The sequence below is a fragment of the Cariama cristata genome, unplaced genomic scaffold, assembly GCF_000690535.1.
Source record: "Cariama cristata isolate BGI_N322 unplaced genomic scaffold, ASM69053v1 scaffold478, whole genome shotgun sequence".
NCBI lineage: Eukaryota > Metazoa > Chordata > Aves > Cariamiformes > Cariamidae > Cariama > Cariama cristata.
Genome location: NW_009632596.1, coordinates 1 through 22,773, shown reverse-complemented (window position 1 = coordinate 22,773; position 22,773 = coordinate 1). Strand labels below are relative to the sequence as shown.

Here is a 22,773-nt window from a genome sequence, read left to right as displayed (position 1 = left end):
TATCGACATGATTGTAAGAGTTGAAAAATATATATTTTCTTGTAAAAAATGTATTAAAGTAGAAAATTTTTTAAATGAGTAATTTTAAGAAATGTGACTGAAGCAAATACTGTGTATTATCATGAGAAGATAGAATGCTTCAGGCATATGAACATCCCGAGGCAAAGCTGAAGGTATTTTAACTTATTGATAACATCTACTCCTTAGGGCTAAAAATGACTATCATAAATTTTTCACTCCAGCATATAATATACATTAACTAAACTTTATTGTTTAGATTGAACTAAAAGTATATGGAAAAGTGAAAGACAAACAAAATGAGTATCTGAGCAGTCTCAAGTGTCTGGAATGCAAAGTGACAGAGAATAAGCAAAGATTTCGCAGCGAGCATTCCATAAGCAGCAGAACGTTTCTCTTGGCATTAGGGATATGATGCATTTCTTCATGCCAGGGGAATATCAGCGTGGGAGGGGAAGACCTGTATAGGAAAAGTGAGGCAAGTCGTCGACTGGAGCTATACTAAATACTGAGGTGCTGAATAAATGCTCTGAGGTTTAAACAGCTCAAGGACGATGACAGTTTAAATACCGAGTTCTGCATGCAGATTTCTTTGTATCACTGATAACATCATTAGCTTGTTTAAACTCTTTTGCTTTAAATATCTGAGGTATTAGGATTTTTATTTATTTCTAACATTTTGTATTGTGAAAGTGAATGAATAGTGTTTTATTTTCAGGATAGCGATGGAGTGTTTGCATGTCAAGCCACATTCAGGAATATTTCTTTAGCAATTTTGTTGTTAACCTTTGAAGCCTTTAGTTGCTGTTTAATAGGGGTGTATTTTGACAGTGTTTAACTTGGTGAGGCTTTGTTACAAATCAAACTAGCAGGAAGGTCAGAGAAGTTACTGAAACATACGTCAAATACTCAGTCACAGAAAACAGGAGTAATGTGTGACTTGACAAGGATTCTCAATTTAAAAATCGTGTCTTTCTCTTGCTTTAATTTCCACAGTTTTTTAGTAAAACCTAGGGTTGCTGTACCTGAGGTTAAGTAATGATGTTTGTTTTGCATGTTTTATTGAAATAGTTTAATCTAGGTTGAGAAAAGCACAAGATCAGGTGCTTAATATTCTCCCTGCTTGGATGCAATGATCTAAGGTCTGCTCACCAAAAAGCGTAATACGTGCTAGAGTAGAAAATACCATTGTAACAGTTAAGAATAGCTTAGAGGAAGCGAAGATGACTTCATTTTAAAAACAAAATTATTTTACTCAGTCTCACTCTCAAGCATGCATACCGCCATGCACCAAGGGGACTGAGATGTGTGTCCAAAGCAATTTGTCTAGCGTGTAGTCTCACCGTCCTGTGCCACTTCTGTCCTTCTAATCTGCGTGTCCTCAGAAACTGCACATACATACATTCAAGGATCTTGATGACCTGATAATCTGACTTCCACCAATACACGCTGCCCTACCAGCCCTTGCATTGCTATTTATTCCTTCTCGTGCTTCTACACCTGTATGTACCCATTTGTTCTTCAGTCATACCAATCTGAACGCTTTTATTACAGTTGTCTGTACGAGATGCTGCTGCTGCTGTGTAACACAGCAGTCCTGAAAGGAAAAGCATTACTGTGACTATAAAAATATCTGAACAGGACTTTAAGAAGTATATTAAAATGTAATTCTGCAAGCCATTGGATTAAATGCAAGACTGACTGTAACTGCATGACAGGTTGGGATTATGAAGTCCTCTGCCGAGTTTGTGTGAGTAATCATATAGATAGAACTACAGTAAGAAAGAGAAAACCTCAGGATCTTAGAAGTGAAATGAGGAAGAACAAAATCCAAGTGGTTTTTTGACACTATTCTTCTCTGGTGGCAGGCTCTGGAAAGCAGGAGACGTGAGTAGCTGGAGGGAGTGTGTAGTTGGCTTGAAGCAAAATGAAATGGTGGTTTTCATGAAATACTGGTTCTAGGAGGGCGATACTGAGGAAGGCTAGGCAAATGCGGCAGTGTTATATGTGTCAAGTAATGGAGGTAACGCCCCTAATTTGGATGCTAGCGTAAGGTAATACTGTGAGGGGAAGTGCTAAAGAAAAAACGTCTATCCAGCCCTGTGTTGTTCCTAAATGGAAGTTGCTTCCCCCCTATGCACACTCTTGGACACCAAATTCAGTGGTTTATAGGCTGATGACTGCAAAATGAGTACCTAAGATTTTAATTGAAAATAGATTTGGTAAAATTGGCATGATTGAAACCGCTTGGGATAATTGTACTAAAGGAATACAAAACTAGGTAGCTATTTGTGTTTAGGAAGGATGAGTAGATGAGAGAGAAATGGACTGTGATCTCTGCTTCTTGTAGCGTTTTCAAGAACTTTGAACCATGGATTATCAAGTAAGTGAGGATCATTAAGCTAACAGTGAAGTGTAGGTTTTGGATCCAGTGCAGTTCCATTAGAAACCATTGAAGCAAATGTGGTGTGTTCAGTACCCTCATAAGCGTAAGTCTCAAGGTATTTTGAGAATTTTGTTTGGGAGGTCTTATACAGCCAGTTCTGACATGAAGGGTGCTATCTCTTGTACCTTGATATATTAATTTTGGATCCTCTTTGGCTCATGGGATATGCTTATGATACAAACATGAATTACAAGACTGGAAGTTGTTAATAGACTAAGTGACCCTATGATCATGATGGGTTTAGCATCAGCATGAGCAAATAGCATCCTAACTACTAATAGGTATGTTTGATATTTCAGAAGGATTTCACTAGGACTAACTTACTTCCCAGAAGCTGAAGCGAGGGGAAAATGAGCAGCGGTTCTTGAGAGCAGGCAGAAGGTGCTGGAAAATGAGGTGGGTTGGTTTTGGGTTTGTTTCTTTAATAAAAAAGGCAAACCAAACAAAAAACAACCACACCTCAAAAAAAAACCAAAACAAAACCCAAAAAAACAACAACCAAAACCACCCCTGAAATACTGCAGTCTAGAATGAGGATAAATTTAGAGAGAAAGGCCCAATCCAGTGTCTTGCAAAATAAATGTACATATTCACTTTATTCTAGGTTGTTTAGTGGTATTTCATAACAAACAGGAAGGGATGAAGGGAAATCACTTCAGAAATTGTGTGTATAAAATATTGATAACAAAAGCAAAGCTAAAGAGATGGATAACTGTGCAGAAAGGAGAAGAGACTAAAAACGGGAACGAGTCAGTCCTCAGGGATTAAAGGAGAGGTCTGTGAAGAAATGTTGATTTGACTAGAAGGTGCTTTTTTGGAGGTTGGTTGTTTTCAAATGAGCGAAGTCACAGCCAGACATCCAGTGTCTGTTAAGTCTCAGAAGTACAAAGGCCATGCCACATTTGTTCCGAAAGCATGAGAACCCATGAAGACCTTGCCATATGGCTTTGGAAATCCACCTAGAGAGACATTAGGAAAAACCTCTGTCCTGAGCAGCCTGTTAAGTGCAAAGAAAGATTGGGGGGTCTTGATCATTCAGAGAACTCTGCAGTTCTGCCTGATGTTCTCTGCCCTGTGCTGGTTGGTGACTTCCTTGCATTCCTCCTCCTCTTTCTGTTCATCTGTTTACTTCATGCCTGTCAGCTCGTTCCTGTACCCTGCTGCATGTCCCTTATCCCCCTTGCTTTTCTGTTTAATATCTCCTAAATAACCTTTTCCAAAAAGGCAGCAAAGCCATGAAGTGCAGTGCTCGTTGCTGTGTTTGTGCTGCCTGTGTGTTTCAAGTGTAATGAATTTAAATAAAACATTACGAGGATAATAACTACTCAAGCTGGTGAGCCTGGAGTTCTTCCCCAAGTCTAGGGGGTTAACTGAGTCTTTCCCTGACCTGGTAATGCTAACTTTTAATAGTCCTAGAAGGAGAAAAGCGTGATCTGTACCAACATTTATAACAGCCAAGCCCTGTTAAATTATATGGCAGTTAACCTAACATCCATTATTGTAATGGAGTAATTCATAAAATATTTATCCGTTGGCAGATTAAAAACTGGAGGTATAATAAGTGGCGACTGACAAGGTTTTATGGAAAATATCACCATTCAAACAAACCTGATAATTTGTTGATGAAAGAAACTGTGTGAATGTATTGTTAAAGCACTCATTAAATAGAGGAATTGGCTCATTGGTAATCAGCAATGAATCCATATATCTCTACTCTCATTTCCGAGGGATTTCCATCCTGCGTTTCTCTGTGGCAGTGTTGAACTCTATTGCTAGTCCAAAGTAGCAGTTTAATGTTTAAATACTTGATGTTAATTGTTGTGAATTGTCATGTCATTTCGGCTCTGACACTCCCATAAAAGAAGACTTACCAGTCTAGGTGAATTCACTTCAGCCAGTATGAAAACAGCAAATAAGTGCTTGATGTTTGATTAAACTCTGATTTTTACAAGCTAAAATAGATTCTAAAGAGAGACTGCAGTTAGATAACAATAGTGGAAGAGTAGATTTGAAGACCATCCTTGGCAGAACCCTTGTGGCTGTGGGGCTTATGTCTCCCCTTTCCTGTCTCAGACCCTCTCTTTGTTTCTGTTTGCATAGGCTCATAGAAATGTTGGATGTTAGGGACCTCTGAAGGTCGTCTACTCCAGGCTCCTACTTGAAGTGCCAGTGTCCCCAGCGCTAGATCAGGTCAGTCAAGGTTTCAGGTGACTCTTCCAGGGATGGAGATGCCACCCTGGAATCTCCTTTTCCCTCCGTATTGCATAGGATCTGCATAATCAAACTAAGCCCTTGTAATGTGCACGATGAAAGGAATAACGAAAGGTGGTGATGAATGGCAAGTATGACTTGAGTCATGAAAAAATAAGGAAAGGAGAAGGTTTGAAAACTTGGATCTTGAAAGATGAACTTCCAGTCCTGTGCTGCAGTTAGTGTCATTGAGGAATGCCTCCCTGAACGTGTCTGCTTTTAAGACCAGCAGCTATTTCGTCCTAAGTTTCAGCAGGGGCAAAGTCTTGGGAAGGCTCATACCTGTTTGGTTGTAGCAATAGGAGTTTTTAAGCAAGCAGAAGCCTTGTGTCTCGCTGGCATTTCTATTGTATCAGTTAAACCCAGGAAGAACTTTGCGGTGAAACTGTCAGAACCTAAAGCTCCTTTGTCTGTGTGAAGTTTTTTGTGGGATAGAACTGGTAATAGAGCAGATCAGAATATTTATTATGATAAACTAATTCATGCTTTCTCAAAAGTAGCTCCATTGTTCTAGGAAGTAACAAGGAGAACTCATTGCAGCCCATAGGTTAGGAACTTAATTTTTTCTACTGGAGAAACTATTAAAATAAAGTGTAACAAAATCATGGCAAACGTGTGGGGGTGTTTTTCCTATTAAATATCAGACTTACAAGCCTAGTGATTGATTTACAGTTTGAAGGTTATCATTGCAATAAAAAGGGGGACATAAGCTTCTGTGTTTTTAGTTAAAGCTTGGATTAGATATAATACAGCTTGAATTTTGACACGAGATCTCTGGCAGAAGGTATAATTCGTGCAGAGACCATCAGAGTTTCTAAATTTTGGGTGTTTTGTCTTCTCATATCTGAATTTTTTATAATTCCAATGAAAGGCATATGAAATAGTCCTTAGGAATCTCTGTGTTCTAGAACAGCTACAAAGTGTTGATTTTGACTTATTTGTTAATGAAAGGAATGAGGTGTTTTCTGAAAGTCTTAAAACGCTCCTCCTGAATGTGTAATCCATACAAAAATTGTTTAACCTCATTTTTACATTTGCAGATTTTTCTGAGGTAAAGAGAAATATGAAATTATTGGTGGAAACTTGCAGGCCATTGTCAAAATTAACTTTAATTTATTAAAAGGCCCTCTCTATGCCGTTCTCACCCCCAATGATTCTTTTGCAATTCATTTTCGAGGTAGAATTGTTTTTTAAGGCTGCTTTAGTGACATTAACCTCCTCGTGCCATGTACAGCGTTGTATAGCCTGCTGTGTGTTTCTCAAAATGTGGTCAAATATTCCTTTGTACAAAACATCGTACAGTATCTAGGTTATGTACAGTATCAAGTTAATGTTGATGAAACAGCCTTGACTCTCAGACTACCTTTGGTTTTTTAATATTGCTCTCTAACTCAACACCTAATTAGTTTGGTTGCTTCTGGATTTGTACAGATTTTATTCAGAATTTACTTCTTCAGAGTGGTTATGATTAATTTGATTAACCTAATCATGTTTTCTGTTACTTAACCGAGGTGACAGAAGAGCTATGGTCTGTAGGCTTTTCATTGTTGGAAGGAACTATTTGCTGGTTTACGTGCTTAAGGTTTTGACAGTATTCAGACTCTCATTTGAAAGTAAGTTTATTTTTCACTTAAAATGTGGGGTTTTTTTTACAGGTTCTTGAAAGTTTGTGGCTCTGAACTAGTACGTCTTGAGTTGTCTTGTGGCCATTTCCTCAATGAAACATGCTTGGAGGTCATTACTGAAATGTGTCCAAATCTTCAGGAATTAAATCTCTCATCATGTGATAAAATACCACCTCAGGCTTTCAACCACATAGCCAAAGTGGGCAACCTAAAGCGTCTCATTCTCTACCGAACAAAAGTGGAGGTAGGAACTAGTATTTTTAACCTTTGCAATAAATGCTTCCAATCCTGGAAACTTCTTGTTTGATTTTGGTTTGTTTTGTTGTTTTGGGTTTTTCTGGTTATTAATGAAGAAGTGAATTAGAATTTTGCATGTAAATTCAAAGGTAAATTCAGAAAAGTCAAAAGTAGTTTCAAAAACCATAGGATTGTTTTATTTTCAAAATAACTTCTGGATTTAACAAAAATAAATAAAAAGCCAGTGTGTTTTCACTTGCATGGAAGATTGGTGACTTTTCACCAGCTATTTTAAGCAACGTAGTGAAATCACAAATGCGAAAGCTTTTCTCTTGTTCTGAAGTGTACTCCAGAGAGACTGTATTTGGCAGTGTAAATGGGAATTATAATGTTTAGTAACTTACTGTCATTCTCAACATTCTCTCCTTCAGAATGACTTCCTAATTACTAGAATCCTACTGTCTTTGCATATTAGCAGTATTTGAGACATGGAACACAAACTTTTTAAAATACTTTTTGTTTACAGGGTAAAAATTACTTCTTTGTACAATCACTCGGCTGCCCAAATCAGAGTTGTTATTGTTTGCTGCAACACATTTCCCATCTAAGATGGAATGATTTTACATGCTATGGTTGAAAAGATGGATGTAGTTTACTGCATTTTACAAATATTGTATGCTAGTAAATTCAGCAGGTTGAATCAGAAGGAATTCCATTCCTTCTCACTGGCTATATTACTCATGTATTGTAATGAGTACAGCCTTACCACTCTGGTTTACATGGAAGCTCTCATACTTGTCCTTCTCTTGTTGCAAAACCTACTGCTTAGCAGAGCTCCAAAACGGGGAAAAACAAGTCCCTGCAGGTTTTTTCCTAGCTTTTAGTTCCAGGTTAAACGTTTTAAGAAGAGTTTGCTTGTGTGTGTTACTTCTACTTATGCTTTTGCTACACAGAAGTGAAGTTAGGACACTGGATTGAGCGGGTGTTAAGCTGTAGTGTAATAGAAGCACTGAAACTGAAACTGGAACAGTAGCTTCTGTCTACTGGATGTCCAAGGGGCATCTGAAGTTGTAGAACCTTGTGCCATTTATAAGCGGTTCACACCCAACACACGTGCTACAAAGTGAGTTGCATCTTGTTGTCCTTTGTTTGGTAGATCACACGTATGTTTGTGTCCAAGGTCTAGCTAGCTATCTGATGGTGACTTGGTAACACAAGGTAGGTAGATTAAAGGGGGGGCTACCTGGAACGATTGGCATTTGCTGTGGAGTGCGCAGGCAGTCACCATGAAGCCAGTGCCCCTCAGTAACTTGTTACTTTGTGGTAGTCGCTCTGTATAGTGAAGCAATTTTTAGTTTCTTCACACTAAAAAATAAATTGATGAGCCCTGCTTTTGAGTGTCTTTTGTATAGAGCTGAATCGGTGCCTTGGGTGTATCAGTTCTGTTTCTAGATTACTAGTCTTTCTGTAAATTTTGGTTTAAATCTCCTTACCTCGTTTTGTCTGTGGGCTGTAGTTCACAAGACACTTTCAGATCCAAGAAAGGTCATTGTATCAGAGGTAAAGATGGTATAATTTTATTTATTTTCTACTGTTGATTGATCTTGAGTCTACTCAGAAGACTTCTGAAGTTTGAGACTTCATGCTTGTAATAGGTGCAGCAGCCAAGGGGTACTCTGAAAATGATTGGTAACTGTCACTTCTCAGCTATGACTTTGCTGAACAGAGCTTGAAATGAGGTTGAATGTAGATGGTGAAGATTTCCTGACTTTGAAGCCCTTAAATCGTGAAGATTCGTTTCTGCCTTTCATGTCTATGGACATGCATCTGCTTGTTAGCTGACAAGAAGCTTCATTCATAAACAAGCTTAAGATTGTGCTTCCATTTTATACGTAAGTATAAACAAAAGGAACTGTTCCTAACAAACCATGGAAGAGAAATTTCTAGAAATTTAAATAGGTAAATTGGAGAGGAAGCTTTTGTGTTACTTGTTAATATGAAACCACTTGACAATATACGTTGTGCATCACAGGTTGAAAAGTAAAAGGGAAAGAATGAAGGTGTAGCATGGGGGTTGAATTAGAGGATTAGAGTTACAAAAGTCACAGATTTGTAGAAATAACATTACCTTTCTCAACATTAGCTTCTCTTAATGCAGCTCTTTGGTTTTCTGTACAAAATAGGCTGCCATTCGTTCTGTACTCGTCAGCTGGTTCAGAGATGCTAGGTAGTAACTGGTGGCTAGATGCGAAAAAGACAGGATAGATTGATCAGGCGTGCTCTGAAGTGATTTAGACTTCTCTAAAACTTGTCAAAGAACTGTAATATAGTGGTATTCTTGATTTCTGTGGAATTTGTGCTGCTACTGCATCTTCATTGTTGGAGCTTCTAAGGAGCAAACAATGGAACAATGCTGCTGTTTAATCAAGAGCTTGGCATTGTGTTGTTGCCAACTGGACCTGCTCAGAGAAAAGAATCTGAGGCTGTGAATCCACTAAGGAAAACTGCTAACTGATAACAAGTATGTGATTATTAAGAGAAAGTAAGTAAGGAGGTGAGAAAAACAGAGCTACTCTGTGTGTTATGGTCCTCTATAAAAGTTCTGTCTCAAAATCAAGAAAGAAAAAAAAAAAAGAAAAATGCGTTCATTCCATTTAGCCTACCGTTTTCCTAAATAAATTGATGGTTTGGGTTTTTTTCTTAAAAATAAACCAAAGAACAAACAAAATAAAGCACCAAGTCTCTTGATCTAAATTTTCTTCTCGCATCATATTCTAGAATGGCAAAGGTACAGGTCCTACCGTAATTATCAGTGTGTTGTCATTTTTTGTGACAGAAGCATGGGATCCCTGTTCGTCCTGTGTTAACCGCCTTGATGTAAAAATGGGATGATATGCTTCTGATATTACTGGAGATTTTGAGGTAATTGCCAAAATATGAAGAGAGAATGAATGTGCAGAGAACAAGTAGGTAAAAAGTTGACCAAAAGGAGTTCTTCAATAGGGTATCATAATTTTCTTTGTGTCATTCTTACTGCACAATTAGAGGCAGTCACTGGAATTGAAGCGCAGTAAAATTAGATCAGATGGGGAGGGACACTGCCTTTTATGCTTACAAACAGTCTGATGAATTTATTGTTATGGCTGATCAAGATAAGCACTGAAGTTGAATTATTTAAGCAAAGTGATCGTATTTTTAGAAAGGGGCAACACTAAAGAGACCAAGAAAAGCAAAATAGGACTTAATGCTCTAATTGACTATTAAAGGAGAGCCGGTCTCTGCGTGTTATTTGTGATGCCAGTGAAAAAGGGGTCCTTTTCCTATTCCACAGTTGTTGAAAATGCAGTGTTGTGTTAGAGCACGTCTGGGTAAATAGTACAACTTGTTCTTTTGGTTGTGAATTTGGGTGTGTGATTAAATAACATAAGATATGGGATGAAGCTTCTCCATCCTCTTTGTTAGTATGTGATAAAGCTGTTTCTGGTTTTGCATGATGCTTTATAAAGTACAGTATTAACATCTTAAAAGAAATGGTATTTTGATTAAATAAAAACAAACACCTATGTACTTGCCGAGGTGTAGGATTTCCTTACTCAGACTGTCTTGCAGTCCTCTTTCCTTTATTTTTTGGGGGTTTTTTATGCTAAAAAAAAAAAAAAGAAAAATTGCTTTTAACATTTAAAGTATTTGTTGTGCTTTTTATATGATTACTATGACACTAATGGATGAATTCTGAGAAAATACTCTGCAGAAAATTGACTACTGTTCATGATTTTTATGTGTTAGGTGTAGAAAAACAGATTTTGAGGAAAACAGAAACTTAATAAAATTGACAACATTATGTAATCATCTGAGAAATTATGACAGTTTCTTGTTATGTTAGCTGTTTTCTTTGAATAGGTTTTGTATTTAAAAATATTCCCATTGTCTCCATAGTCAAAGCTCCAATTTTCAAGTGTACGTTTTTACTGAAATGGGCAATTCTGGTGTTCTGCTACTTGCTGCACTGCGTTGCTATTTTGGAAGATAGCTGTACCATCTGGAGAAGTTTATGGCCTTTGCTTCTAACCCTGCTGATTAAGGCAATATATAATGTTATTTCCTTGACTTACTGAGTGCAAGTTTCTGTGTACAAAATTGATTTCAAACCTCTGAATTGAAACTTCCAACCCTCTTGAATTACTCCAGCCTCTCTGTTGCAGGAAGGAAAGTTCAGTGACTTTCAGTAACTTATTCCAGGCTAAACAAACAAATAATAAATTGACCTGCATTGCTATACTCTTCCCCACTAAATGCAGCTCACTTTTCCAGTGCTTTAAGATCATTATGAAAGGTTTCATTCTTAAAGGTTATTCGATTATGTATATGCTTGAAACAATTTGTAACTTGCTTTGAGAAACTAATCTCAGCATTTTATAAATGTAATTTCTGCTAGCTCAAGACCAATGTTGTACTTGTGGGATTTTTGTGCTGGTGGTTTTGGTATTTACTGATACATGACTCCTTAATATTTCTTCATTGAGAGTGTATTCACAGCATAATTGAAGCGTTTGTTGGCATTGATACATTTGAAGAATACAATGAACAATGGAGGTATTATTGTATATAGCAATTGGCAATGCACATCTTTATGGTTTGAATATTAATGTTATCTTGATTTAATGCTTATCATGAAGCATTCCATCCATATAAATAATGCAGCCAAAATTTTATTTTAAAGAAACCAAAACCACAATTACAATAGGAGAACTTGACAGTCTCCTTATTGCTTGGTGTAAATTTTAGTGTAAGATTATATATTTCGTGTTACATTATAAAGAATCCAGAATATCGTACGTGAAGAAAAAGTTTTTAAAGTTTGTGTTACAACTGAAATACAAAATGAACTAAATTTAAATCAAATTACAATGGACAGAGGACTTTGGTTTGCACACATTTTAAGGCAAGTGTTGTATCAGAGATAAAATTTACAAATACCTTTGACCAGGAGCAAACTCAGAACTTGGGGAGCAGTGAGAGAGGACACTGGAAATTTTAGGTACCAAGAAGCGGCATGAGAATCTTAGCAGTAAATGTAACAGCTCTTATTTTCTTAGGCCAGGAGCAATCAAAGAGTTAATGCTGCCATCAAATTGTTCTGCAGAGTTTTCAGAAATAACCTGTTATGGGTCATGTTACACTTCTGAGAGCCATCGCCTGAAGTTTTTCAGCTTGGACGAAATTTCAGTGGCTTGGGTACAAATCTTTAGGATTAAGAGTTGCAAGCAAATAGTGGGGGAAAAAAGTGAAACCCTCTAGCTGGAAAGTGGTTTCTTGGAAGGAGGTTGAGCTGGTGACAAATAATCATGTAATACAGGGCCTTGATGGTGCCTTCTGATCCCGTGTCAGGCTCATAGGGCTGAATTTGGTCATTTGAGCCTGTAATGTGAAGAGTGAGGGGGGAGAATGAAGGTGTAAAACAGATTTGCAGACATAAGGGAGGGCATGATTTGACCAAATGAAGCAAAACCAAAATACGCTAATTGAATTAACCACAGAGACTATTACTTTCATTGAATTCAGTAATTGCCATGTTGCTGTGACCCAGTCCCTGCTGTGTCCCTGGCAGTGCCAAGTAGCTGCAGAGAACAAAAAGTTGCCCTTGTACATCCTGAATCCCAGCTTGCAAATTACACTGCGCCTATGTGCGAGGAGGCAAATGTTTTGACTTTTGAAAGGCTGCATCTGCACTCAATGATAAGGTTAATTCCACCTTCATTTCCGTGTACTCTCGTTCTTTTCTTACCTGCTGCTCATACAGTGTTTATATTGCATCTGGTTTTAAACCTGTGTTTTGGAGGCAAAAGTTTTATCACTGTCCAGGTATTCATCTCAAAAATGGTCCAGGAATCCAAGTACATTGTGGGGTGGAGGGGGGGGAAGAGGGAGAGGAGGGGAGAGCTGATTTTTAACAAATATATTCCAATTCTCACCCTTTTCATCATGTTTCTTTCCATGTTGTATCTTCCAAGGTGATAGGTGATGGATGCTCAAGGGAGAATAGACTTCGTGTTCTAATACCATCTTATACCATAGAGGAAAATGTTTTTCCTGCCATATTTATTTTGAATCTAGAAATGAAAATTGTCTGCATTAATGTCTCTATCCAGAAGGCATCACTTTATTCCCACAATCACAAGTATATTTAAGGGCAGGGTGGGGGGTTGTCCCCTTCTGCAGACATCAGTTGAGAAGGTGTGAAAGGAACTGGCTCCTACATCTCTTGACAGCTTTTTTTTCAACCTGATTGGAGAGGTGGGGTGGACTGGGCTAAACCATCTCCAAAAGTCCTGTCCAACACTCGGCTCTTCTGTGCTTCTGTGACTTGGTGCTGATGGCACTAATTGAGGACTTAACCCATGAGGTTTCTTCTCCTGATCTGTGCCCAGGACGATGGCCAGTTGTGAGATGCGTTGTTTCTGTATGCCACACTTTTCCCATCAGTAGAATTTGTGTGATAGCAACTTTCTCATTTTATAGCTGTAGTATGAGGAGAGACATGCAGAGGACTTGGAGATTCTCTGATATGTATGGTACTATATAGGGTACTCTACACAGAAGTGTGTATAAGGACCTGAAATACTGTACCTTGATAACATGCTTTTCTAAGTTGCAGGTAGTTCAGTTAGTTACAAAGCTCAGCCTTTTTCCTCTAGAAAAAAATGGGAAAAGGATTGCTAAAGAAAGCTTGCTTAAGAGCTATAAGCATTTCTGTGAACTAAATGATGGGAGGCTTTCAGTGGTTATCTCTGGGACTACATGGGTATCTTGCGCTTCCTAAAGGCCACAAAAAAAGGGATGAGATGACCTCTTCTATTTACTTCCTCATGAAATGGCACCAGATAGCTCAGGGAACTGAAGGACGTAAGCATAAAACAAATTTGGCCACCATTTAGTTCTAATTTGGCCTGTGAGTCCTTGCCATTTTCTGTAACACTTGAACTGAAAACTAACATACAGAGAAGTGAAAATAGATGAAACCAAAAGAAGGTGAACAACTTGAATAGCTTTGTAAACCTCTAGATCCAATTTTAGGTTCCAGAAACAGTATATTATGTATTTTGTGTATTATTTAATGTTCGTATACTATCCCAAGACATGTTCTTTCTGTCAAAAATAAGATACTGAGGTTAAGCATTTATCCTTAGAACTCAAAATCTGAGAAGTGGTGTGAAAATCAGTGTTTTCTGGGAAGCCAACGGGTATGAAAACTTTTCCTGAAAACTAAAGCTAGCACAAGTATCTAACATTCATTTTGTGTTCTTTTTTAACGGGTTAAACCAACGACTCTCATGTGTTATAAACACACACATATCAACTCCTCTCTAAACCTCTCAAATTTCCTCCTATCTTTAACATGGTTGTTTCAAAGTATCAGAGTACTCCCAAGTACGTAATTGAAATTATCTTGATGCCTTAAAATACTGGGGAGTGTGGAAATAAAAAAAAACACACAGAAGCATATTTTACAGTTTCTTTGCTGGAGCAGATTTAGATAAGAATTGTATTTCACCATTACTGTACTTTTTGTTTCTGCGTTATTAATGTATTACATTCCTCTTTCTGTGAGAAGAATTGCTTTTTGGGACTGTTGTAGGTTGGTTTTTAGATGCCGAGGTACAATACCTTGAAATTAATGAAGTAGATTTTTTTACCTTTTGGTAGGCAATATTGGTTTGCCCTATTGTACCTTTCAGAATGAGCAGTTTAATAGAAGTTTACAGAATTCTGGCTTTGCATCTGAAATGTTTTTTAATTACTGTATTAGGGTAACAGATGCCAAGTAATTTCTGACATAATTCTTTCACAAACTGTGCCAAAAAAACCCGCACACCCAAACAGTTGATTTTTGGCTTTCTTCTTGTGCTATATAATGCCAAAGGGGGAGGGGGGAATTCTGAATTTATGTAGATTTTGAATTACTTTTGACAATCTTAACAAGGTTACCTTTTACATTTGCATGAGGTGTTTGTAATTACAAATATTTATAGCAATAGTGACACTCATATTGAAATAAAATTGTCTACTTTCATCTGAGGTTTTTCTCGTTTGCTTGGTTGGGTTTTTTTTACCACAGGTAGTTCTGGTATGGTAAAACTTTTTTTGGTGCGGTGCCCATGAATTAGAACTTCACTGGCTTGAGATAAAGACTGTGATAAATTATAGTTGTATATTTTCAAATCGTTGATAGAAGACACCAGTAACAATGTTTCTGCAGTATTTTTGCTACTAGAAGCCAAAATTGGAGGGAAGAACTTTCACCTTTGATTGGTTTGTCTGACTTTGAGTAACCTGAGGACAGCGATAATGATGGAAGTGTAATTGCTCCGAAAGAGGCAGCGAGGGTCTTCTCCTTGGGAGGTTTCTGTCAGGTGTTCAGTCTTGTAGGTGAAGCAGCTGAGTTTGGTTGGTGATAAAGCAATATTTCTTGCAAGAATTCAGAGTCGGTGCGTGTACGCAGGGACTTAACGCACACAACTGAAACACCTAGAGACCACATATGGCGTGGATGATGTTTTCAAGCCAGCTTAAAAGACGTCACATCTCTCAGGTGATGATCACATCATATGTATGACCTGTCCGTATTAAACCAGTGTGTATTTCTTAGGTCCCTGCACGTGTCCCGTGTGTTATGTTAATTCTTATGGGGTAAAACTGCTTTTCTGCCCGCGGCATCACGAACCGTTGCACTCTTCAGAAACACATCCTTGGTGAAAAGCAGGGTATGGCTGTTGTTAAACAGGATGGGCCTTACCGAAGGAGGTTTGGACGGTGGGTGTGAAATTGGGTCGCTAGTCAGCCCTTCCAGAAAGTTTGACCTTGATTCTGGTAGTCAGGCCATTCTGTAAAATCTTCCAGATACCCTTTTGATTCACATTACTTGATCCCAATAAATAACCTGTGTGAGACGATTATCTCAATGTCAAGTGGTAAGTGACTTCTCTTCTTGATTTGCCAAAGGCTTGTTTGTAGTTTCCTTAAAGCAAGCAGTGGTTTCCTTCCTCTCTGCATTCCCATCAACTTGATAGTCACCTTTTTGTTTCACTATGGGGTTCTTCATGCATGTATATTCAACGTGAAGAGGTTTGGTTTTACTCGTGATAACTTGGCAGACCTTTTTTATTATTATTTTAAGGAAGGAGTTCTTAACCTGTTTGGCATGTTAACTTGCTATTTCTGTGTCATCTTTATTTTGTGACTGCATGCAGAAAGGCGTGATTCAGGCTTCTGATGTCTTTTGTATGTGTGGTGTGTCTCACTTGGTTCTCCAATGGGATAATTCTAGTCTGTGGTGTGCTGGAGGCCTTGAGTTACCTACAAGGAGAATTCCCGAAGTAATTTTGTACATAGTAACGTGTGTGCAATAACCCTTGTGTGCAGGACGAGGCAGTTGCGCAGGAAGGGGGTTTGTCTCTCCGGCGGTGGACGCAGCACTCATGATGTGTGTGCTGAAGTTTGAGATGTTTTGATCTCATCAGTTCCCACAGTTGTGCATTTGTCTGGCTGAGTCAGCGGGTCCCAACCTCCCTTGCTGTAAATGTAAACCTTTTTGGGAACAAAAGGGAAGCTCCTGCCTAGATCATGAACAGAGGAACCTTTCTGTGCAGTTCTGAGAGTATTTTGATTTCTCTGCTGAAGGGTCAGCCACTGAGAATATGGATGTGATTGATGGGCCGAGAGAGACATGGATGATTTCATTGGCCTGGCCTTAGTCCGTAGTTTTCCAGTTCTCCTTTCCATCTGCTTCTCAAGTTCCAAGAATTTTAAGGAGTTCATTCAAAAGTCATTGACTATGACTTTTATTAGGAAGAAAGAATACTTAAAGTACCCTGCAGAATTACCTCCTCATTACCACATTTACCCCTCCTCATTCAGGCAAGATTGAACTTTCTGTCTTGGATTTTCACTCAGATTATTAGTTGTTACTAAAGGGAATAATATTGTCAGGTGTTCTGTCAGATAAATAGGCTCCCAAAATATAACCGCAGAGTATCAAATGTATACTGACTGACTGACGTCCTATAGTAATTGCCTGGTTGCTGTATCAACTTTTAGATAGATGTGTTGAGAAATGTAAATTTGATTTGTATGCCAATGGCATGTGACAGCTGTGGACTGGGTACTGGATATTCGGGCTTCCACAATTCTTTACTAGCCGTCTGATCAAATCTTTTCATGCTTTTCCTGTTTGTCTTATGAAAAGGTGATTGTGGAATAAGCTTGTCTAAATATATTATCCAGTACAATTGGTTAATATAGTCCTAAAGACCCTGATTCTAACCTAAAAGCAAATATTTTTTACAGTATTTTAACATAATTCTCTAGAGTAAGATGAAAATACTACCTAGAAACATGGGTAAATACTGTGATAGAACCTGTTCTTAAATATAACAACCTCAAAAATTTATATGCAAAGGCAACTCACTACAAAGACTCTTCAAGATGCATTTTTTGATGGAGAGATAAGTAACTGAAATATGAAGAAGAAATTGTGGTCTTTAGGAACATTGTTATATTAATTCTTTGATAGTGTGGAAAAATGCAGTATTCTTGTTGTGGTGAGCTTGCAGATATCGGCATGTTATCTGATACGTGCCTGCAACTAACATTATGTAGGTATTTGAACGTAAGTGGAGACAACAGGGTTTGGGGGGATAGGGCAGGGAGGGCTAGAGATGAGATTATCATTTGGAAATGTTCAGAAAAAAATAGTATAACTTTGGTTGTCCTCTGAAATAATGCAGTTGGAGGAGGGCAGGCAATAAAATATTTTTTTTTTCTCCCCCAAACTTAAATTTTTAATGTTAAAAGCCCCAAATTTAAGTCCTGTATAATTCAGTCTTTTTCTTGAACACAGAGGTAACTGGAAAATTCGTAACTGTGATTAAAAACACGACAAGCAAGCGAAACCATATTTGAAGAAGGGAGGAAGCAGTCTTTACTGAGACTTTTAAGATTACTTTCTCTCACCATTCACTTCATGGAGAAATTTGAAGAAAAAGTTTCAGGAGAATAAAAGTCTTGTAAAAGATTTAGGCTCTCAAGTTGTTTCACTGAGGGGCTGGAAGTATTCCCAACTTATGTCAGACACAGTTCTGCCGAGAAGGGGAAAAAACAGCCCGTTGTTTGTTCCCAGCAGAAAAAGTAACAATTTTAAAAGTAGTTTGTAAGATTTCTCTATAAAAAGAAAGTTTATAAAAAGGTGCAGACTGTTTCTTCCCTATCCCAACCCTAGAAGTAAAATTTTGTTGTTTTTCTTAAACTGCTCTTTTAATCTTCCAGAGACACACTGTTGCACTTATTTTCCTGCTTTTTATTACGGTGCAGCCATTATGTGATAGCTATATTATAGTACATCATTTGTATGTTTTTAAATCTTTTCTGTTTTTTTAATCTCGGACTACTTGACAATGAAACTGCAATGAGTAAATGGTCAAATAGTCAAAGTGCATCTTTCACAGGTGAGCCACATCTGCCACAAACAGAAGAGTTTTCTATTTGAATGGATATTGAGCTCAGGCAATGTGTTGGGTGCTTCCTTATCATCCTAACATCAGAAATGATTTGCGCTTCCTGCTAGATCATGAATGCAAAAAATCCTGAAAAAAGTCAAACAAGATTCAGTCTTGCCAAGTGTATTACTCTGGCACCAGTATTTGGTTTCTCCATGGATGGGTTGTCTGTTCAAACACTCTTGCAACATCTAAATCAAAACTTCAGTGTGATGTCAAAGGTCTTTACAAAGATAGGTAGCATACAAGTTAGTCCAGTATCAACTATTTAGTTGAATTGTACACTGCACATAAATCTCTTCCAGGCTGGCCTGTATTAGAGTGGAGGACTTTCATGTTTGGGCAGACCTCTCACCTGTCTCATGTGGAGTAAGCTAGGATTTCAAGCGATAATCTCATCTCTCCTCTTCTCCAAGGCAGGATCGACTCTATTGATGTCCTTTCTGACAGACGTTTGTCTGACGTGTTCATAAAGACTTCAGAGACTCTTCAGGCAGTCTGCTTCGCTTTTCTAAAGTTTAGGACTAACTGCCATGCCCTAAAATATTTCTGGATTCTGCTCTGTAAGGTGTGTTTAGCAACAGTATAATCAGCAGCAGTCAAAATCAGTATGAACAGTTTGGTGTCAGAGTCTTCTCTCCCAAAGCAGCTCGTGCACTGGATGTTTTTCTCATCTGAAAACACCTTTTCTGGGAATGGAGGGTAGGGTAAACCATTTTACTTGGCCCCTTTGGACTCTTCCTGTTGTCTGTACCATCGTACAAAAACTGTTTATTTTAGTAGGTTTTGTTTTGGCTTGGATGGCTGAAGAAATTTAGACCACTGAAGCCATGCCATACATCACTCCAAGAAAAAGTAATTCTTACCTTAAATTTGTTTCCAGAGTGGTTTTGCTTTGTTTTGGTGGGTTTTTTTTTTTTGTTTTTTTGGTTTTTGTTTTTTTGTGGTTTTTTTTTTTTTTAAATTGTCCACTCTTTTCTTTTCTCAGTCTCTGTAAAGGTGAGCAGGTACGAAGCCAAACCTTACCTTTGATTTAGGGAAAACTCAAAAAATCTCCAAACTATACATGTCCTGGCTACTAGGCTCAAGAATGGTATTACATGGGTAGTCTTTGATTTGACTGTCACTACTTGGCTGAGAAAGTGAAATTAGACTTTCTCCAGGTTTAAAGCTTGCTCATCCAGAATTTAGATGACCTCTTAGCTCCTCTTGTAAAGCACTCTAACGAGGTTTGGCCTGTGTTACAGCTTCAGGGTCGAGTGATTGCCTTGCTCTCCTTCACTTAAATAGGAGTGTTATCACTCATCTTGTATTGCAAGTCAGAGCGATGAATTGTACAGACAGATGGCTTGAGACAGTCAGGTTATTACAATGATAGTCCTTCTATCTGTAGTGCATATGGATTCTGTGAGCTGCCATTCTCTCCTGCTATTTTGATGTCTTTTGCCACCTGGATTCTCAATTGACTGAGGCACAGCTAGGCATCCACAAAGGGTGGTTTTTTTTCTTTCTTGACATATGCAAACCCCACCTCGGTTACAGAAGAACAGACACTGCTTCTGAAAGAAATCTGATTTGTTGTGTGTGGGCATGTGTGCGCCCCAGAAAAGGAATTAATATAGCCAGTATGATTAATGTTGAGTAAATGGTTGTTTACTCTTGGGCTTGACTTAGCATGATTTGTGATGGTATGACGTGGTCTTCTACCCAGCTCCATTCTATTACCCACACTCCTAGTGCTTTTCTTCAATTGTTTGGATTTTTAAATAATCATTTAAAATAATCCTTTAACTTTTATAGGTTGCGAAAAGATCTTTGAAAAATGTGGACGCGGTGCACGTCAATACGGGAAGGACTGTCTCAAATTAGAGAGGGGCTAATAAAGGGATTCTGAGAAACGCATCAAATTCCTGTTCAAGTTTACAAAAGTAGCTCAGTTATCTAATCAAGATAACCTTGAATATTAGTCTTTGTACCTGCTTCACCCCTCTCTGAAGAAGAGGAAGAATGGAATTTATCTCACATCCTACAAGCTGTTCAGGGTGACTGTTCGCTTTTTCACTGTTTGTGTTAATGAGGGAAAGATATTGTAGCTTCCCATTCTTTCAGATGTTTAAACTTAACTCTGGAAACCATTGCTAAAAAACATGGTTGAATGCAGCAAGGTATTCAGCTTTCCTGTGGAGTCACCTGAATACCTGCAGAAACCCTGTTTAGAACTGTGTGTGCAGTCAGAGACTGATTTATTTAGCTCTGATATTTAAGGTTCGTAGAGAGGGGTTTGGGGATTTTGCTTTTAATTTGTGGACCTGTGTAGGTTCTAAAGCTCATAGCCTTCACTGAGTTAAATAGTAAAGACTATGTCTCATTCTCTTGGAGTTACTCATTTATTCATGTTTAATGATCCAAGCATTTCCTTAAGTACATTATTTAAAACGTATTGGATATTTACACATTTACTAGCTTTAAAGTCTTCTTAAGTGTTCCCTCTTTAATGATGAGTTTTTAATGCTCTTGTGTTTAATTCTCTAGCTACGTTTTTCTTTAAAAACACAAGTGGAAGTAAAGCAAGCCAAGCAGACAGTGGCTTTGTAAGACTTCTGCAAAGATGTATGTGAGGAGGGCTTACTCATAGCGTCTACTTTTAGGCGCCTTTGGGAAATCAAATCTTAGAAGGCCAAGTTGGAGGCTGAGGTTCCATACATGTCAAGTGTTGGGTGTTTCTAATTGCTCCCTGGAGACACCTAAATTAGATGTCTGAAAATGGTCTCCATGAATACCCCGTGCTATGTCCCTGTTTGGTGTCTGCCAGCCTTTCAGATATTTCTTCACAGTGGTATGACAAAGGATCATGTTCCTGCCAAGTTTCATTAGAGTATAACAAACTGAGGAAACTAAGTAAAGCGTTTAAGTGTAAACTTTCTGAAAACAAGTAAATTTTTATTTAAAAAAAACTGCATAAATTATACTTCCCATGTGTATAAATATTGTTGACTAGTATTCTTGTAGGAATTCCACTTATTAGCAGTAGATTTTGTCCCTTCTATATTGCTTGGGTTTTTTTCTGCTAGAAACAGACTTTTGTTGTTAATACATTGTGAAACTTCCTCCCGTTTTCAAGCTCATGCGGATTACAAACTCCTAACAAAGTGATGAATGTTTTAAGTGTGATGCACAGCTATTTGTGATGTCAATCCCAGACTATGTTCTTTTTTGCACTGTGTGCATTTCCAACTACAAAACAAAATATGGCTACAGACAATGCAGAAGAGTCTTTTCGGTATCTTAGGAACACAAATAAAAAGCCGTGAAGTTTCCCTTGTTGTGGAACAGAACAGCTGCGTACTTTACATTTTGTAAGATGCATCCGATGTTCCAGTCCAAATTTCAGGCTGAGCAACGTGTGGTACATTCTGAAAAGAACGGCCACGTTAGATGGCAGGAACATGACTGTAAAATACACATTATCTCTGTTTCAGCCTGCGTGCTGGTAGTGACAGGTGCTCAGTGGTTGTCAGCATCCTTGTCAGCACGGAGACTCCTTTGACATTAAAGTCACCGGGCTGGGTCCTGATGCTGTGCAGCTCTATTGGCAGTTCCATCAGGCTGCGGCTGATGGGCGAATGTCAGAGCCTCCACTGTTCTTCTGCTCTGTCGCCAACCCTCTGTGTTTTCGGACCGGCCTTGCCTGTTATTTGAACTTGCCACGCTTCTTCGGCAGCTTTCCTGGGGGAAATGAGCGGATAGGTCATGGGTATGTAGGTATCTTCGGGGCAATGCAAAACCACATCCAAAGTGACTTGCATAAAGGTTTGTAACGATTACCGTGGCTTTAAGCCAATCAATGGGTAGAGTACCCAGGGACTAATTAAGTGGCATTTGCGGTGTCTGTAACAGAGTTTTGAGCTGTATTTCAGGAAATGCGGTGACAGCCTTTAATGTCTAATTGACCTCTTCTCTTTGTTTCACTTTCCATATTTCCTTCTGATGTGTTCCCCCGTGGCAGCAAACAGCCCTGCTCAGCATTCTGAACTTCTGCTCGGAGCTGCAGCACCTCAGCCTGGGCAGCTGCGTCATGGTGAGTGCTCACAGCGTGTCGGGGGGTGTACGTGTGTGTGCACGCTGCCTTTGGAACTCTGTCTGGGCATGTCGTTCACGAAAACGTGTCAAATGCTAGGCTGATACTGTACTATACTCTCTTGAAAGGTCCCAGGTGAATGCAGCTTGGTCATATGCTTAAGGGTTACATACTAGTTTAGTAGACCTAAAACATAGAATCACGGAATGGTTTGATTGGAAGGGACCTTAAAGCCCATCCAGTTCCAACCCCCCTGCCGCGGGTAGGGACACCTTCCACCAGACCAGGTTGCTCACAGCCCCATCCAACCTGGCCTTGAACACTTCCAGGGCTGGGGCACCCGCAGCTTCTCTGGGCAACCTGTGCCACTGCCTCACCACCCTCACCGGGAAGAATTTCTTCCTTATATCTAACCTACATCTTCCCTCTGCCAGTTTAAAGCCATTGCCCCTTGTCCCATCACTCCATGCCCTTGTCAAAAGTCCCTCTCCAGCTTTCTTGTAGCCCCTTTAGGTACTGGCAGGCTGCTAGAAGGTCCCCCTGGAACCTTCTCTTCTCCAAGCTGAA

At 38.7% G+C, this 22,773-nt stretch overlaps 1 protein-coding gene across 1 annotated transcript in view; it reads left to right on the top strand.

Moving 5' to 3' along the window:
* Positions 1-22,206, top strand: part of FBXL4 (F-box and leucine-rich repeat protein 4) — a gene marked incomplete at its 3' end in the record, with an annotated part of 46,608 nt that extends 24,402 nt beyond the window's left edge. Inside the window, exons 4-5 of the mRNA XM_009706385.1 lie at positions 6,370-6,583; positions 22,135-22,206. Of these exons, the coding sequence (XP_009704687.1) occupies positions 6,370-6,583; positions 22,135-22,206 (286 nt within the window). The remainder of the gene's footprint in view (positions 1-6,369; positions 6,584-22,134) is intronic.
* Positions 22,207-22,773: the final 567 nt, after the last annotated feature.